This window comes from Bradysia coprophila, assembly GCF_014529535.1.
Source record: "Bradysia coprophila strain Holo2 chromosome X unlocalized genomic scaffold, BU_Bcop_v1 contig_416, whole genome shotgun sequence".
NCBI classification, from domain to species: Eukaryota; Metazoa; Arthropoda; class Insecta; order Diptera; family Sciaridae; genus Bradysia; species Bradysia coprophila.
Window position 1 is genome coordinate 1,187,998 of NW_023503334.1, and position 20,340 is coordinate 1,208,337.

Sequence of the window (20,340 nt, forward strand, 5' to 3'; positions counted from 1 at the left end):
ATTTTGCTTTCTTAAAACTGCAGATTACGATCGTTAACGCAACTAGTTTCAGATTCCAGTTCGGCCCAACCCTGGCTATTCTGGGCAATTTTAACTCAACTCACTCGTATTAAATTCATCTCTGATTCATGTTAATGTTCAACATATGGCTGGGGTATGACGCTATAGGATATTGTATTATTTATCATTTTAGAACAAATTGCCTGAAGTTATTGACAAGTATATGACTGAATTGTTCAATTTATATTTTCCGTATGAAAAATTCAAAATCGTCATTAATATACCGAAACTTTCCCGCGCAACAAGATGATTGTGTTGGGATATTTCATTTTCTGCATATATCGATGGACACAGTGGAAATCGTGAATCGAACGAATTTGTACCAATTCGCCATGGTCACGAACGGAGCGAGATTCACATGATTCTTTAGAACACTGAGGGAGTAAAAGAAAAAGTTACAAATTGAATCAGTAGAGAATACGTCATCCACTCCCAAAAAAATGAAAGTTTTCCAATTTTGTCTCAAATTTTCTGTGATGAACAGCGGGATGGAAGAATGGGATCAAGGAGAGGCCAAAGATCTGCGACAGTCTGACCAGCTAAATAAATGTTTCTTATCGAAGAACCAAACCTCAATCTGTAAATATTAAAATGACCTCCTGCGCTTTGGATAAAGATTTTACATTATCACATTTTACTTATTATGCGAGAATTTGTTCTTCAGACACAATGTTCTTCGTCATATTAAAATACAAGTGAAAATATTGTTAAACAGAGAAATCAACTTTCAATACGAGAAAGTTATATAAAAACTAAAACGTCGACCTCATTCGACAATTTTTCAATCAGTTGTGTCCCTGACCTAATTAAAAATTATTTCGGAAGCTTTTTAATCGGTGAAAGCAAATCGCTGAATGAATAATTAAGACTAACTTTAGTTCTGTAACACGACGTTAACACATCACGCACGCTCCGACACAAAATTATGACGTACTTCTTGTGTCTGACAGCAAATTAGTGTGATGTATTTACTGTGAAATACGATGAACGCTTGGATGTCAAAATCAGATCCGTTTATTTTCGAGAATGTTTTCGTTATTTATCTTCGTTTTTATTAAGAAAACCATGTTTTACATTTCATATTTAGGTATTTTTATATTCTTGTTCTCTTCCGAGTTTAACTCTTGTTGGATCAGAGTTATATCGACGATTTAAATCAACGAGCAATCGATTTTAAAATTCGATTACAGCAGTGGAACTATAAGATCTGACACAGGCAATATTGATGTTACAATTGCATACTCCTCATGTACTCATGTGTTGAAGTATGTGGAATGAATAGAAATAAATGTGTATTGAAATTGGTGGATATTATAAATCCCTCGGTGTAACATTATGTAGGTTACATTAGTTATACATAATTATAAGCATGTTACACATCCATATTATACAGTGAAAACAACTGCTTGTGTAATCACTTCAAAACAGAACCACAACACAGTAATTCCGTTCTTGTTGTGGTAATGGTAAAACTGTAGCAAGATTGGGAAGCGTTGACCCCCAATTTATGGCGATTTATGTATAACCAATATTGCGTTATGGTTGTAATCACTCTACTGACAGTTTTTTTTGTTTTTATTTTATGCATCATGACGTTATGTATTGTTACGTTTACAACATCGTTTGCAACATAAACTGCTGGACGGGTGTTTTATATGTAATATTGAAAAAAAAAGCCCGGGTAAATTACTCAGGGGCTTTTTTTCTTTCGAAAGCAAATTTCCATAATTATTATTATTTAATTAAACATTACCACATAATTTTCCGTTTAAAAATAAATAAATAAAATTTCGAAAAATCCGCTTCAGGGTATAACAACGAATCGACAGTAATCAATTAATATTTCGTGTCAGCCATAAACAGTGATAATACATCGCCATCGACAGCATCGAACTCTCCACTTTCCAAAATAACTAGCATTTCAATGACCAATGGCCGATTACGTTTTAATTGTAAATTTCGTACCAAATTGCCCATTGAAAACACACCCAACCGAGCTGTTGTTAGAAATTTTTATTTGATGTTCACGGCTGTCAGTAGGGTGTGGACTGTGAAGCTTAAAAAACATTGTTAATTTAAACTTTTGGTTTCGTTTAAGTTACAGTTAAAATAAAGCGAACAGACGAATAAAGCTATATTCTGGCTTAACCAATGTTTGAAAAATTCGTTGTTATTGGTATTGAAAAGCTAACGGTACCATGAATTTCGCTATTAAGAAATTTTAACCTAAAATGTGTAGTCAACTTTACAACAGAGGGATTCTTTTGAAAAACAGCCTACCGAAATCGGACGCATTTTCCAGTGGACTTTTTTCTATGTGCCTAGAAAGGACTTCGACCCTAGAACCCAAAACCACTTTCAAAAAAATTCTTCGAAGCTTTTGTGACTGGTGAAAAATCCGAAAACTTGCACTTTTCTTACCAAAATTTCTCCGGGTACACGAGCCGTACATGGTCGTGTGGGGTGTCATTAGAAAGGTAATCACATGTACTATTGAGCCGAATAGAGACTCATTGGTTTTAAAATTAATCCACACTGAAATATGTGCAGTTGAAGTTTTCAACAGAAAACTTGCACTTTTCTTACCAATATTTCTCCAGTTACACGAGCCGTACATGGTGGTGTGGGGTATCATTTGAAAGGTAATTTTATGTGCTTTTGGGCCAAATAGGGTCTTATGGGGTTCGGATGCATATGCGATGAAATATGAGAAGTTGAAATGTTTAAGTGCCCATATTTCATCGCATATGCATCCAAACCCCATGAGACCCTATTTGGCCCAAAAGCACATAAAATTTAGATTTTATTGATAGGTGTTAAAAAAGGGTGTTGAGTGTTAGGACGGCCAGACTTGCTAATAATTAAAAAAAAACCATAAAGCTCTGTAACATATTTTTGGTAGAACATTCTTTAAATCATTGTTTTTACATTGTGGCTCATTTTTGTGGAACTGAGCCATCATGGCTTCGTGGTATAAAACATTATTTAAAAAATGACTTGGTCAATAATATGGCGTTTCATACTTATACTAATCTTCAAACAATGGGCTTTCTACGTAACTGTTCAGATAATCACTAGGGCCTTCCTATTGAAACGGTTGGACTTCCTTGATACTAGCTCTAATTAGTTTGGAAATAATTGTATTTTGCACAAACATCCTGTTTGCATAAGCACCAAAACAAAAAGAGTAAATCAAATTCAAAGAATCAAAAATCAAATAACATTAGAATAAAGAACTGGTGTTGATAGAGTGGTAAAATATGCAGTGTTGACATCGACATGAATAATTGAATTTCAGCACTGCCTTTTCTCGAAAACAAATGTTTTCTCTATATAACTTGAATCTATCACTAATACCTAAGACCACTAATATATGTACCGATGACGATGAGTAACCTGAAAATCAAGTAGGTCCTCGGACTGTGACTAATTTGATTTCATAACCAACAAAAACAACATTAAACTCGAGATCATCTAGTTATCGTAATGAGAAAATCACATGGTTAAACATCAATTAACATTTCAAAAATAATATTAAAATTGCAGGCCGGTATGTCAATGCATCCAGAAGATATGTCAAATTTGCTTTCAACACACGGTTTGTCGCTCTCCGAGAACTCGGAAAATGATTCCCAGCATCAGCCACTGGATCATTCGGATAATGATGGTGAGTCCAATTTGTATTCAAAATTTCTTACTTCCCTTTTCTTATTCTGATTTAATTTTTTTTATTAAAAAAAGAAAAAAAAAAGAAAAAAGAAAGTAAAAAAATCGCTTTTCATTAATAAAAAAAAGATTATTAGAAAAATGAAAGACAAATTTAAGTTTTTTTTTTAATTTTACATCAAAAAGTGTTTCATTGTTTATTGGTGGATAAATATAACGTGTGTTATTTTCAATATTTTTCTAATAATAAATGGCTTAATTATTGTTGGGAAAGAAATATATTTTTTTCCCTTGGCTTGGTTTGATTGGGGGGAGAAAAATATATTTTTTTCCTGTTTATAGTATACAAAATGGTTCAGACTTAGTGGCACGAAATATTTACTAATTTTTGCTTTATTTTTCTTGTATATTACATCCAGATTCCTTTCACTGTCATGTCTGCTCATTAATACTCCAAACAAAAAATCCTATGTATAAAAAAGAAACAAACTGCATGCTTAGATGTTTGGTTAAAAGTTTTTTTAAATTAAAATTTAAAGAAAAAAAAGAAGAAAAAACACTGAACAGAAAATACTACACTTAAAATGAAGATAGTTCTACACACCACATCTCATAAAAAATTAGCACGAATTGCATGAAAAAAATATTTTTGTTTTCTTTTATTCTTTAGTTTATTCTCTTAATTTTCTTGTACAAAATTACGAATGTCATTCGATCGAGGATCAATTTCAAAACATTTTACGAGAAATGATTTTTTTTTAAGCAAAACCTATCTGAACTGCATCTCCATTTATTTAGATAGAGAGAGAGAGAAAGAGTGAGATAAATGAATGAAGGGAATGTTATTAAATGTTAACTAACGAAGAGGGAAAGAAAAGAGAGAAAGAGAAGAGATAGAGGAAGAAAGATTAATTAAACCAACCTCAACCAATCAATCAAATCTTCTTTAAATTGAACTAATTATTTAATTATACGGATTATTGCTTGCTGAAGAACTTTTGTAGGCAATTCATACAAATGGATAATAAGATTTCATGTTTTCGGAATTGTGCGTGAATATTGTCTACATTTTAGGTCAAAAATAAATGATCAATTTTGCGTTGTCGAGATCGACAACTATATGCAGCGTTTTGCACGGTTTAAAGTATGGTTCAAATCTGATAACAATGGAAAACCCAACACAATTGTCGATTTCAGCAATGTAAAATTACTCGTGTGTTTTCGTCCTTAACAATTTTTTTTTTAATTAATATTCCATTAGTATGAGCGAGCGTGCTGTCTGCTCTAAGATTTAATAGAATTTTTTTTCCCCTTATTATCTTATTTTATGTTCTCCTTAATCAGATTTTTTTTCTCTAAATAATTAGTACGCTTATTCAATACTTAAGACATTTAAAAATAATTGTCAATTAATAATTAAGTAAATTTGGAATATGAAATGCAACTATTAAATTGGAACTTTTTTTTATTGTTTCCATTATAATTACAATCAAAACTTAAGTGAAAACAAAAAGAAAAATAAAATACCAAAAGACATACAACGGAACATATACTTATGTACAGATTTAAAAGTTAAATCTTGCAATCAACAATGTCAAATCAATTTGTTTAAGATTAGTTATTTATGCAACACGTTACGAAATAGGGATAGTTTTTGACACTAGATTTGAAGTTATCAAATATATTGTGACAAAAACTATCCCAGCTCGTAACGTGCTTCATACCTGCAATGTCGTTGCGAAAAAAATGAACTTTTTTAATGTAAAACGAAACTTATATTGCACCATACATTTCATAAATGTATTCTTTTCGATTATATATCTCATTAGCCGAATTGTCACGGATGTTGTTCAATAAGCATATAGATTTATTGTCGTAAGTTCCAAATTTGGTCAACGTTAGATTTTTATTTACGTTTAACCACCTAAGACATGCATAGAAATGTTCACCTTTCGCAACGGAATCGCATTTATAGTTATTTATTCCATCCAGTGATAAATGATAAATTTATGGGCACAAGATGTCTAGACACTCGCAGGTTGAACAGGAAAATAACATTCATATGCCTATAAAAAACATTTCCTATTGTATGGCCTAAAACGTTTTTCTCAACAAAGGCAACGAAAGTTTCACTTTTCGCCACTGAGTTCAGAAATATGTTTTCCAATGTAGACTTATGTGTATTATGGTTTATAAAGACTTCCTAAACTGTACCGAAATTATGTTTTTTCTTCTTCTTAAATTACGTTTCTTGCGTTGTTTCTATTTTTTTTGGTTAGCGAGAAACGATGCAGCCATTTTTACTAAAAAAATTTTCAAACCTTTCAATGGTCCAGTTCAACATTTTAAACGAAGTGATGAATTCGATTTTGAGTTTAACGAATCTTTGATCATCACTACACTATTCCCGTTGAGACTGAAATGATCGAAATACAAAGAATCGAACTTCCAGTTTAAAAAAATCGCTTTAGGTTTTTACATGTAATATTCATACGTTATATGGAATTACCGTTACATTTTCAGAATTAACGTTATATTTTCTGCGAAATTGGTGAACTACTCGAAAATCTAGAAAAACTGTAGCTAGAAAATGTTTTCCTCTTTTTAGTTCATATCTGCGTACTTCGTGTCATTCCCTCCAGCAAAGAAAGCAAATTAGGAATTTGTAAATTCGTAAATAAAAGTGTTGTTAGAGTGTGATTTCTTAAACATGTACTAAGTGACCTTAAAAAATTGTCGATGAACTTGTTTTGCATATGCATTCCGACACATTTTCATGTAAACGCTGCGCTCTGCGAACGTATTCGCAGCGATTCATGCAAGTCCACGAAAACATATTTAACTATTTCCGGATGACCTAGCGTGTAGCGTTCAGTATTGCACAGATTCAGTAGCAAAATTCCTCGACGTTGAAGTTTGTTTTCAACATTCGAGCTTTCACATTCACCTTATTTCATCAATTCTATTAAAGTCGTAAGTACCGAAGGAAAGATTTCACTTTAGGTTTGCATTAACTCCATTGTTTATATACTTTGCTGTGGACAGTCCATTAATTTTTTCTATTGTCTTAAATCTAATCCATTTATTTAGCGCATACGGACGTTGATTGTCATGTAAAAAGCTTTTTATTTCGTATGCGCTCCAAAACATTCTCGTCTATTGCAAGAAATTATAAACTGGATGTGTAAATGGACATTATATGTCGGCAGTATGCAGTGCATCTATCTATACTATACCAAATGTAGGTTCTATAAATAGTACATCATACGTACATTTATGTAAGGGTGGAATCTATTGCTTAATTTATCGTCATAGGCCATAACACTTCATTATTCGTGATCTCGTGAGCTTAGAGAAATTTTCGTAATAAATTATTTTGTTTATTAAATTGGAATTTATACGAAAACAGTGCCATCACACATTAACATCTTTTAGAAAAAAACTATTCTAAAAATGTAACTAAATTTTACGAAATACCAAGGTAGTTTGGGAAATGCCTGCGAATAGCATCTCTAAAGCGAATTGAAAAATTAATTTTTTTACCGCCTGTCGCAAAATCGAAAGCAATTCGATGATAAATGATTCAGTGAGTTCAGACTCTACTTATATACAGCAAAGCTATGCTACCCCAACAACACCCAGTGATGAACATGGATGATCATCCTCGTGATCTGTTTCTATTGTCAAAGCCACTTAACGTCTCCGTAAGTGAATAGCTATGTTATTGTAGATGTTCTGTTATACGTACCGTACCGATGGATGAACCTGATATTTCCTCTTAAGCGAAAACATTTTGTGTTTCCTTATACAAATATCAACAAACATTTTATAATACGAATGGCAGCCACGTTCTTCGTCTTTCATTTGGAGTTGTCTACAGTAATTTTTACTGCTAAACCACGGGGCGAGCAGTAGTTTCGCATTTTGTGTTTATGGCTGTGCTACAATTTCTGACATATTGCCCATCTGGACCCAAATTCAATGTTTTGGGTTCATTTTATTTTATTTTTTAATGCAGCCCTGACAAAAAAATGAAATTTCAAACAAAATAATTTATTGAAAACAGTGAGGTAATGGCGATAGATGAGGTCAATAAATGTTTAGACATACAGTAGGTGTTGTGACAGGATAATGAATGACACCAAAGAGTAATCTTAAAAAATTTTCTCAGGGAACAATTTGTGTGAGAAAACCTGACGCTTCTTGTACGTCCGCGTACAAAACAAAAAATGTGTTGAAAAAGCATTTCTCGTAAAATTGGTTATGATTTTTAGTATTTTGCTTTGAGCCCTCTCTGTGTACCAAGTATCCCAGTTATTCCCCATCGTTCTCAGATAAATTTCAATTTTCTCGATACAAGTTTTTCGTAAAGAAAATAGCAAAAAAAAATGTTTGTTTCTCTGAGCTCAAATTTTATTTCGATAAGAAAATGATATTGTAAGTTAAGTAGGAATAGGAATAGTACCGAGAACAACGGGACAAGGATCTTTGACAAATGTAAAGAGCTGTTATCTGAGTCAAAGGCAAGAATTCCAATTCCAATTGTTTGTAGAAACAAAACCTGGCATACCAAAGGATGTGAAAGTACCTATCCGTTGAATTCGAAGTGAAAGATGAACAACGCACTACTATATGCAAAAAATATGGTCGAGATTATTCAGATTGTTATCTGTATCCACGGAATTAATAATATTTAGTAAATAATTATGGTTTCGCCCGAAGGAATCGATGCCGAGTCTTGTGTTTCTTAATTTTTATGTTAATTTGATTATTATTTTTTAAACAAATTTAATTGTTGCATTCCATTTCAATCATTAATTGTTTTGATACACCTAATTATTGTTCAGATTATATTAATGTCGGTATTGGAATCAGTTTTTGTTATTCCAAAAGTGAATTAATTTTTGTTTTTGTTTTTTGTAAAACAGAGAATTATTTTTTTGTTGTAAATTTAGCGGATATATTTAATCCTCTCAGAAAAATAACCAAAACTTTATGACGAATATTTTTGCCGCAATAATTATTTTCAATGCAAATTTTATATCTAGATGCAATAACTATATGGTACCAGTGTCAAGTAATATAACTAATATTTTTTTCGATAAAATTCAGTTTCATACAGTTAACAAAGTCAACCGAAATTTTGTTTGGAAATTTGCTACCACTGTTTTACCAGCCAGTCCGTTCGTGCTGTTTAATAAATAGATATGCAATCGAGCGATAAACGCTTCTTGTCGGCACTAGATGTGTAGATTATCACTCGAAGCTGCAGGCCGAGTGTTACAGTACACATCGTGTTCCTGAAATATCATTTATCACTCGGTTGCATAAAATGTTTTCCTCAAAAAAACCAAAGAATTTTTTTCTTTATGTCACTGAGTTAAGAAAACACTGTCTATACGGCTGTAATAGTGGCACGCACGTGGTAACGTTAAAAAAGTTCTTATAAACATGGTAAAAGCCAGTGTGTATGAGCGGTAAAACAGCTGAAGCCAATTACGATATGAAATTTGGTTGACTTTATCTGTAACTTTTTAATTTTTATTTTTATTTTTGGTCTAATTTTTATTTATTTACGAGTGTAGACTTAAAGAACCGATGCTTAGTTCCACCTGATGTTTTCGTTCAGCTATGCTATATGCAAACATGTATACGTTCAGAGAGACAGGTACTGTTCATCTGCGTATATCGATGTATGATATTTATGTTCACATATATCATATCAGCTGAATGGAAAACAGCTGAAACAAAAACATTCGTTCTGATAAGTCTCCCGATCGCATTTTCTTTTGATGAGTTTCACTATATTCTACTTATCGTGATGTGCTAAACATATATAATTCAATACTTCTGCTTAATTTTTAATTTTTTTTACAAAAATATTTCAATATGTTTGTTTTAAACTTTATTGGTTTCAAGTCTCGATGTTTGTTGTTTATTAACATTTGGTAATTACAAATTTGAAAACAATTATAATTGCCGACAAAATCGCTTTTTTGTAATTGAATTTATAAAGGAGTCCGTTGTTGACCACATTTACATAACGATTAAAATAATATTTTTTTTTGAGAATTGTATTTGAGAAATATAAAAAACTGTTCGTTGAAAAGTTTACCGAAGGAAAACAAAGAGAAATGTTCTAATTCACAACGAGTGGAAACAAGTTATTTCTATGATCTACGATTTGTTAACATAGAGCTGAAATGTTGTTTTGATATCAATTTTTAATAAATATGTCCCAGCAATTGGCCCCAAAATGTTAAATACATTGAATAAATTGCAAAAAATTTCATTTATATACGTACGATACTTGATCGACGGACATTCTAAATTTTTATAGCTGCGTCTTCTACAAGTTTTTTTTTAAATGAATTTTTGGTTTAATTCAAAAAATCACGAAGCTTTTTTTTACAATCAATGGATTTTGTGATGTGTTCCGTTTCTTTATTAATTTTTTTTAACAAACAATAAACTGACTGGAGTGCATCGTATTCTCGCGTTAAATACATTATTATCGTCTAATGATATACTAGTTACAAAATTATACAAAGATTTCTAATGGTTAGGTATATTTGTGTGTCAAAGTCATGTCTATTTCTCCTACACCATCCGATTAACTGGTGTCGTTACTTTAAGTTATTAGGAAATCGATCAGCCTCTCCGGGCTGCGACTTACAACCGTATTATTACGTTACCTGATACGACAGACATTTGTTTTACGACTATTGGCTTTCAGCGCTAGGATAGCCCTTACGAGTGTTTAGCAATCCTCACACATTGATGAAAATCCAAGCCCAACATTGAGAAATATTTCACCAAATATCACTAAAAAATTCACCAAATTTAGTGAAGCCAAACAATGATGCCAATGGCACTAAATGAAAAATGCAATTTGAAGACAAAAATTTTTATTAAAAGGGCAAGTAAGTCAGAAACAATTTTGGAATTTTCAACTTGTCTGACACAACAGATTTTTCAATAAAAATTTTTTTTTGAAATCCCGATTTTATGCTACGCGTAACGGCTCAGATATAAACTAGGTCTTCACTCGCTTGGGCTCTCCTAGCATTCAATAAAAAAAAAACTCGTAGCACAAATATATTTATCGTATCAAGTAGAATAACAACATGGCATAGGGTTCAGACCGTAGGCTTACAATGGGCTGATATGCATACAAGCTCTCGGTCCACTCAAATAATTGCCAAATTCTACAATGAATCGATATGTTTGTCTACATTCCGACTCATTATAGAACATATTTCAATACGGCACCGGTTGATTTGTGTGTCTTCCCTGCATCGGATGCAGATGATCGGACGAATGATGTCACATTCCTATGACGGACGAAAATAGTCAACATAATTGTTTGTCTGTCGATGTTATCACAGAATATGCATGGAGTTGGCTAAAAATGTTCCTTCCATAAAATTAGATGACCCAATCGATAATTTAATTATTGAAACATAGTTTCGTTATTAAATATCGAATGTCGTCGGTGACATCGTAAAAATGTGGCATCCGTTCCTGGGTATCGTTTTTACTACGTATTCCCCTCACAAAATTAAATTTAATCTTGCGGGGGGCGTAGCATGGAAAAGTATTTAATTACAGTTTATGAAATCATTACTCAATGTAGAGCAATGGAATATTTGCGAAATATAAACGTAAACTGCACTCCTGCGTCAACATTAATTAAATGTCATGCATTCGGTGCAGTGACATAATTATACTATACACAAATTTGTCTTATCACTCTGCTCGCACAACATTTTCGGGAATTACATAACTACGAGTTTAATTAGAGCTCATTAACATCTATTTGTACTGACAACCAAATCATTTTAAATAGCTCTTTTTAGCTGATGCGTACAGCCCCGTGTAATGTGCCGTACAGGGTCGTCTCAGCTTTTTTTTTTACTATTGTAATCAGCTCCAAAGTGTATCTAACAAATTCGAAATTCCACTACACAACTGTAGTGCTCTACAATTTTGAACACCGTTCGTATGTCAATGAGATTTGTAGTGTGACAATGGGATTATTATTGCCTCGTAGTTCATTAATGCTAAGAGAGCTTATGTAGGTGTAAACAAAACATTGAACACAAATAAATTGCTTGTTGTTGTTTGTTGAGAAGTCGAAATTTCTTTATGTGTTAGGAATCAATGTTCTTCGTAATCGTTAACGCACTTTCTCGATATCTACTCGCGCAAACCTTAGCATTTGACACTTTGTGTTTCTCACTGAGGCCTCACTGTAAACAGGAGTCTATCAATTTTCAGTCCTCTAACTTCCCTCATTGCAGTCTGGAGAGGGCATCGTTCTTGTTTGTTTCTTCTGAAATAATTCAGCAAATTTTAATCTCTCGGGGATTGAGATTAGTGTGACCTGTTATCTGGACACCTCAACCATATTTAGCTGAATACACATGAGACAAGACATTCCATATCTGTTTTTAAAACGTTTCGACCTTCCAGAATACCAGTGACGCAATGTGAGCTTTTCTAGACACAGTTCTGTCAGTTGACATGCGCAAAAGACGTAGCCCGAATATAATCGCATACTGCAAGTCTCGAAATCTTTTGCATCTTATCGAAATGTTCTGAATTTTATTACCGTTATTTACCTAACTTTCCGAAATGTGTTACTCTCAGGCTATGGTATAATTGAACTGCCGATAATTTTGTTTCGGCCAAACATCACATTCTCTTTGCTCTTGTGGTTGATCCGAATTTGATTTAATTAAATGGTCAATGTAACTGTTTGAGAGTTAGAGCCACCATATTCCACCAGATTTGTTCAACGAGTTCGGGAATAGCTTCTAACATAAAGAATGCATGATGGGTTAAATTTATTGAAAATAATAATGTTATGTGTTTGACACTGGTGCCTCACAAAGTTTATTTATTTTTAATTTCGTTGAAATGACGTGTGAAAAAGTGCACACATAGATGAATTTTAATTATTTTTTTTATTTTTTTTCATTTCCATTAGTTTAATTTACTTTTTTTTGGATTTTTTTTGTTGTTCACAAAACTAGCAAATATCCTATGTTTGAGTTAATTTCAACATCCTTCCAACCCAAGTCCAACCCGAGTCCTTAAAAATGAACTATTATAAGGATTTTTGTTTTAAAATTCTTTCGTTAAATATATTGTTGATGTGCATACCATAGAGACAGAAATATTCATCCGAAAATAATTTGTTATAGACTCGAACATATTAGATGAAAATGAAAGCCTGTAAACATTGATAGTCGTAAATGATTTTTTATTTGAATTTTTAATATTTTTTTTCTTATTTTTTTTTCATTTATTTCCTTTGATTTGGTTCGTTATTTAATTGCGTAAAACGTAGAATGTACCTGTTGTTTTATTTTATTGAATAGATTTATCATGATATGAGTTTGTATACAAAATATATATTAAAAAAATTGATTTATTGATCGCCGCAATACGTCAAACTATTTTTTTTACGTTTCAATTTTCATTTTTTATCTTTTGGAATTATTTTTTATTTTTCTTTTGATTTTTTTTTTATAAATTGATTTGGTTATACATAGTCCATACTACATATATTATATATATATGCAATATTGTATATTAAGTGTTAGTGCATCCAAAGTTATTTTTTGAATGTGTATGGTGAGGCGTATCGTGACGCCATTGTTGCCTGTGTATTGCAGGTGAAAGAAACGTTCTGCAGCCATTGATGGCGTCACGTTGTCACCAAACACTACTTAATATTGGCCACACGATGATGGAAAATGGCATGAATGGTTCATCAATAACGCGTCGAGATCACAACATCGACTATTCGTCTCTGTTCGTCCAGCTAGCCGGCACATTTCCAACGTTATATCGATGCATTAGTTGTCATAAAACTGTAAGCAATCGATGGCATCATGCCAACATTCATCGACCGCAGAGTCATGAATGTCCTGTGTGTGGTCAAAAGTTTACGCGCCGTGACAATATGAAAGCTCACTGTAAAATTAAACATGCCGATGTTACAGATAGATTCTTTAGCCAGTATGTACATATATAAAGAAAATTTGCAAAAAATAATAATAATAATAAAGCAAAAAAAAATTAAATATAAAAGTTGACAAGTAATGAATAAAATAAAAAAAGGAGAAAAAAATATTAATAAATAAACACAAAACCAGTAAAAAAATTAATGGAAAAAAGTAAATGTTGTAAATTAATGCAAAAAAAAGAAACAGTAGAAACAGTAAAATAAATAAATAAGAGAAAGAGAGTAAATTATATTTGAAAAATATATTTGAGAAATATTCTAATGTAAAATTAAAGTTTGAAAATGAAAAAAAAAAACAATGGGTTTTTGTTCCAGACTTTGTTGTTCGAAAAAATTAATTTTTTATTTTTGTAAAGAAAGAAGAAATTTCTGCGTCCCATTTTCTGAAAAAATTTGTGTTTTCTGATTTTCGCTTGTGAGGCACCTGTGTATACTACCAATGAAAACATATAGGTACAACTAACAATCTCAAACGAATCAAATAGAAAAAGTTGATTTTATCTTATAACAGCAGGAAACAGTATAATATTCTGAATAGGATATGATATTCCTCTATTATGTATAAATCGCCGTTTATGTGTTTTAAAATGTGGACCGAAAAAAGTCAATTGTCCGCGGGTCAACAACTTACTTCTTTTCGAATATTATTACACAATATATTACCAACCGAGTATCACCAAAAAAATTGCGCATTATTTGCTTTTAACATTTTTTTTTGTTTTCGTTTTAAATTGATTGAATAAATTTCATCAATTAGTCGCACTTTTAAATATTATACCGATGAATATATTAAAAATTGATTGAAGAGAAGCAAAAAAAACGAAAATATTTTTTTTTGTATCCTAGCTTCATTTTTCTAATTTTTTACTTTCACCCACATCTTTAATAAAAAAAAAATTAAAAAACATTTTTTCACTTACTTTAAATCAGTTTTTTTTTCAAATTTTTGTATTTATTATTTTGGTGCATGAATACTTTTATTAAAAGAAAATTAATTAAATCACATCGCAAAATAATGAAAAAAAAATCCTTTAACTTTTTTTTAAATAACAAAACTACAAGCAGCTAACGTTATAATAATTTATTAATCACAAAATAAAAACTAATTTCAATTCAGAATAATATTTTCAATTGAAGAATATTTTATAGGGCTGAATAAGACACCCCACTAACGGGTTTTATTTGGTGTAAGATTTTTCAAAAATAAACCAAACGATCAAATACATTTGATTTGCAGTTGCTTTATTTTTCCGAATCAGGTAGTCATTTATCTGAGTATGTAGAAAATCGACTAACCTTTTTATTGCAAAAAAAAGTGTTGGTTTTAAGACCTAAAATACTCAAGCATTCCCGTAACATTTTCTCACATTGTCTTCAAAAACATTTTCACCGATCACTGGTAAAGTGTCAGTTTCTGTTCTGATTCTGTAGGAAACTACGGTGCTTTATATCAGTTTAAAATTATTAAAGAAATTAAAAACGAATTAATTTTCAGACTGAAAAATGCTCTACATTTGAATTCATTTGATGTTTTCAACCATTTCGTAATAATAAAAAAAACCCAAATCACTAATATTGAAGTTCTAAAAATATTTTTTGCCAACATCAACTTTAATATCCCAGCTATAATTTAGTATTGCTATTAATAACATTGCGACCTAATATTTTCATCCAACTCCCATATTTTCAATGTCTGTACAAATCAATTATCAGAAATGAAAACACCTGAACCGCTTAACACGCTGGCTCTCGTCACTATGAAAGTATTTATCTGGAACTTTTCGATGCCCCAAATTCAATATTTAGACGCTAATTTTTCCGTTAATAAATCTACATAATAGATGATAGAGAGAGAGAGAGTGAAAATCTTACATTCGAAAATGAATTTTACCAAAAGAAAACCTCACTTAAATCAACAAGAATATGTTAATTTTTGTGAATTTTAACTGAGCCTAATAAGTCCCATCTCTAAAATACTTAATTTCTAACAAATTCTAACTGAGAAAATAAAAATTCAAAAAATTTACCATGAATGACTCCTTCAGATTTCAGAATGGTAGGTTTCTTAACTGTCACTGCTACTCATGTCTAAAATTCATTGATTGTCAGGTGACGGAGCGTATTTTTTAAATGTTAAACTTAGTTCATCAAACCTTCAGAAAATCACTGAAAAAATCACATAGTCCTTATGGTGACTTATAACTAAATGTTTTCTTCGAAGTAGAAGCGGCTATACTTCCGTTTCATACATTTCACAACAACCAATGCATATTTGTCAAAATATTAAGGCTACACAACAATAAATAAATTATTAGCCAAAGTTTCTCTCCATTTTGGTATAAACGAAAAATCTAAAAAAAAAAGTTTTTGAAAGCACAAAGATACATCAAAATTAAGCTAATCCAATAACTTATGCAAAGAAAAAAAAAATCAATCTCCTGGAAATCGTCAATCTCCCAACCTGTACACAAATGATGATGACGGTAGTGAACGAATTCATAGATCATCGAAAAAAAGCCAATTGAAAAAGTAAATTCTCAAAGACGACATCTTTATATACATGACTTAATTTTGCTCTTGCAACATTCATGCATTAGCACATTATAGGGATGTCACCGTCGTTTTTCTTTATTCCCGACCGAATGAAATGCGGAAAAAAAACTATGAAAGAAAGAACGAATCAGACTTTAGTTTTTCGAATGATCGAAAGGGCTGTAGAACTATACTACGGTGACAATGATATTGTAAATTTTCATGTCATGGAAAAAAGAATTTTTATCGAGTTTCCAGCTTTTGATAAGATATAGTCCCAAAAATTACATAAAACTATCCGTTAGGCATGTTTCTGGTAGCGCTCTATATTATATGCACATAATACGAGGTGAAAGTACAATAGAATAATATACACACTCGTTGCAATATAAAAGGGACACTTCTCGTTCTGAAAAGAATTTCTTTCATTACATTTTAGATAAATTTGTTTCCTATCGATTTTATAGTATGGAGTGGTCTCACATTCATATGTTTAGGTGACAAACGTTGACTAACGTTTAATCTTTTATGACTATTTTGTAATCTAAGTTGTGTAAAACAAATTGCAGCTGTAAAAATTATGGAATTGCCTTTTTTAAATGATTTTTTTTAGTTGGGTTTGAAGAATATATATTTCCTACATGGTGCTGGTATAATATTACTTTTTATTCGCAAATGATTCAATCTAAATGGTTTATTGAGTATAATACCCCCTTTTTTTTCTTACAATATACACACAAAACACACACTACACATAATTTTTTTTAATAATAATAATTTTAGTAAAAAGCTATTTTAATGACAAATTAACTTTTACAAAATGAAATTGATTGTGTTTTTATACAACCTTTTTATAATCTAATCAATCTAATAAACAAGAGCAACTCAAGTAACAAATGGTTAAAATGTAAAAAAATATATAGAAAAGCAAACCTTAAACAAAACAAACAAACAAAAAAATTAATTAATTAAAACCAAAAAAAAAATCAGAAATAAAACTAAATTCAATTTTTGATTGAATGCCCATAAAACAAAAATCGCGTCTTATGTGTTGCAGGCAGTAAGGCCTGGCACATGCGGCTCACATTCGAACGCCTGTCCGGCGGCTGCAATCTACATCGGTGCAAATTGTGCGGTAAAGTGGTCACCCACATTCGCAACCATTACCATGTCCACTTCCCCGGCCGATTCGAGTGTCCACTGTGCCGTGCAACATACACCCGCAGCGATAATTTGCGCACCCATTGCAAATTCAAACATCCCATGTACAATCCGGATACGAGAAAATTTGAAAATCTGTTAGGACCGTCGATTACGTCGCATGCGGCAGTTACGGCAGCTGCTGCTGCAGCTGCATTTATGGCTCAATCACAAACTGGATCGTCTGACTGATACAGCCAACTACTCGGATTATTTATATGTCCAAATATCAACAGTGAATAAAGTTCTTATGGAATCTCGAATTGTAGTAATGTTTCATGCAGATGAAATGAAAAATTATTATGATGTGAAGGTGGTTGATAATATTTAAAAAAATAAAATAAAGAAAAAGAAGAAGACGATTTCACAAAAAGAAAAGAAAAATCATGTACACGATGAATAGTTTCGTATTTAAATTCATCATCGAGAAAAAGAAAAGTTTTTACTAAAAAATTAAATTTTTTTATTTATATATTCGATTTTTTACACGTGTTTGAGGCCTTCTATTCAATTAAATGTAAGGGTATTGAAGAGGAGAAAGCTCTTTCGTTTGTATTTTTCCCTTTCTTGATAAATTCAAGTTTTATTTTAAACTCGAATTTATATTTAACAGAAAAGAAATTATATTTTTGGAGTATAGACACATTGATTTTTATAGTAAAAAGAAATAAAAAGAAAAAATTGACGTTTGCTAATTCGAAGAAGAGCTTTAACTTAAATTTACATTTTGTTCGAGGCAAAAATTTACACTAACATTACAAAGCCACTGTACCGAATTATACTTTTATTTTTCAATGTTTTTGAGGTTTCGAGTGTTTAAAATGTCTACTGTCATTTGTCCATTGGTTTTCCTGTTAACATGCGAGTACATGTGATAAAGACAGCCGGATTAAATAATAATGTGATTTGACGTTTTAAACACTCGGAAATGTCAAAATTATCGAAAAAAAATAATACTTCTTTTAGGTTGGCTTTAAAATGTTAGGCAATGTAACAATTTTTTTTTAAGTAAGGGAAGCAGACTTAAAGTCTATAAAGAAGGAGAAGAAATTCGGTTTGGTAATCCAACTTATTACAATAAATAACAAAGTTATTTAATAGAGATTTTATTTAATAGAAAATTTAATTATTTTATAAATGTTATACTTTTTACATTAATCTATTTAATTAATTTTTTTTGCCAGAGAACGTTAATTATTATGTATTTTCGTAAATAATTATTGTTTTTATTAATTTATAATTTAATTATTTTTTTGATTGATTTATTCACTATTTTACTATTATTAACCTGAAAGCTTTTTTTATACAAAAACATACACTTTATTATTGTACATTTATATTTGTTATTTGTTTCATTAACTCTATGATTAACTTATTTTTATAAATTATATTTTCTATCTAGCTAAACAGAAACGTCAAGTTGTGCTTTTTTACGCGCAAAATATTTAAAAAATAAAATAAAAAGTAAAAACAACATACAACATAAATATAATATATTTTTATACATGTAATTATTTTGTTGAGAATAATGTTTTGGATTTTTGGATATATTACAAATTTGTAAATCCTTTCAATAAAACTATACAACTTTTTGAGGCCGCCGTGTTGTCGTCGTCGTCGTCGTGATACAATTATTTTGCTATGCATTTAATTAAAACTAATTTTATAGACACAAAACGAAAAGGACTAATTAAATAAAATATAAAGTGAAAGTAACACCGAAAAAAAATCTTCATAATCCACACTTCCAAGCATCTACTCTCGACATCAGTTCAACATATTGCAATAACTAAAACGGGCATAAAATAACTATAATTGATAATTTAGTTTTTTTAAGGTTAATACAATTTTACAATTTATATCTCTAGTTTTTATTGAATAATTATTTTTTTCTTTTTTGTTTTTTTTTTGTATTTTTTTATTATAAGAAAGAGAAACATTTATTTTCTTTTTTATATAATATCAATATTTAATATCCATACAATTATTCATATATTACAATTATTGGAAAGAAAGAAAGAAAAATATGTCGTGTCTTCATCGAATGAATTTAAAAAATTACAAAAATTGGGGAAGAAAAATATCGTCAAATTTCGGCTATAAGTTTAAATTAAACTAAACAAAATTTTTAATAGAAAATTTACTAAATTTTGAATCAAATTTTTCGAATGGGTGAAGAAAGTAAGATAGAATACTATTTTAGAAACAGTATTTCATTCGGCGAAATAATGATTTTAAAATAATATTTTATTGAATCAAAAAAAAAAAACTGTGAACCAAGATTGTGATAGATAGAAAAAAATGGTATGGTGCTAAACCCAAAAAAATATAATCGAACCGAACGTGCAATATTACTAGTTGTTTAATTTTTTTGAAATAATAATGCATTAAAAAGTACTATTATTAAAGTGAAAAAAAAAAAAACGAAAATAAATAAATAAAAAAATAATAGAAAGAAAACGAAGAGAATAAAAAACACAGAATTGAAAATAAAACCAAACTAAAAAGTCGTAACTATAAAACGTAATTGAATTAACCATATTTGAAAAAGAAGAAAAAAAAATTAATACGAAACAATATATAATTATTTATAATAACCATTTAACGGATATTATTAATAAAAGAAAAAAGTAATTATATACCTGATTTTTTGTCTAATAAAATAAAATAAAAGAAGAAATTTCTTGTAAGGAATTACTATATATAATATTTCACAGAACATAATTTTACTTCCATCATTTTTTTTTATTATTTTCATTTTAGTTTTATGTCGACATTTCCTTTCCGTTTTCTACAGCCATAGAATTATGATTTCCAGCAATTTCAATTTCACTTCCAATTCATTC

General features: G+C 30.5%; 1 protein-coding gene across 9 annotated transcripts in view; it reads left to right on the forward strand.

Annotated features, from left to right (window-relative positions):
* The window catches only part of LOC119069895 (sex determination protein fruitless), an 88,193-nt gene that overhangs the window by 61,022 nt on the left and 6,831 nt on the right, over positions 1-20,340 (forward strand). For 4 of the 9 annotated variants that reach the window (XM_037174105.1, XM_037174102.1, XM_037174106.1 and 1 more), the window contains one exon: positions 3,607-3,727. In XM_037174105.1, coding sequence (XP_037030000.1) covers positions 3,607-3,727 — 121 coding nt within the window. Of the gene's footprint in view, positions 1-3,606; positions 3,728-4,145; positions 4,548-13,409; positions 13,823-17,351; positions 19,961-20,340 lie in introns of those variants that run through there. The other 5 variants (XM_037174101.1, XM_037174099.1, XM_037174100.1 and 2 more) reach the window with 3 other exon arrangements.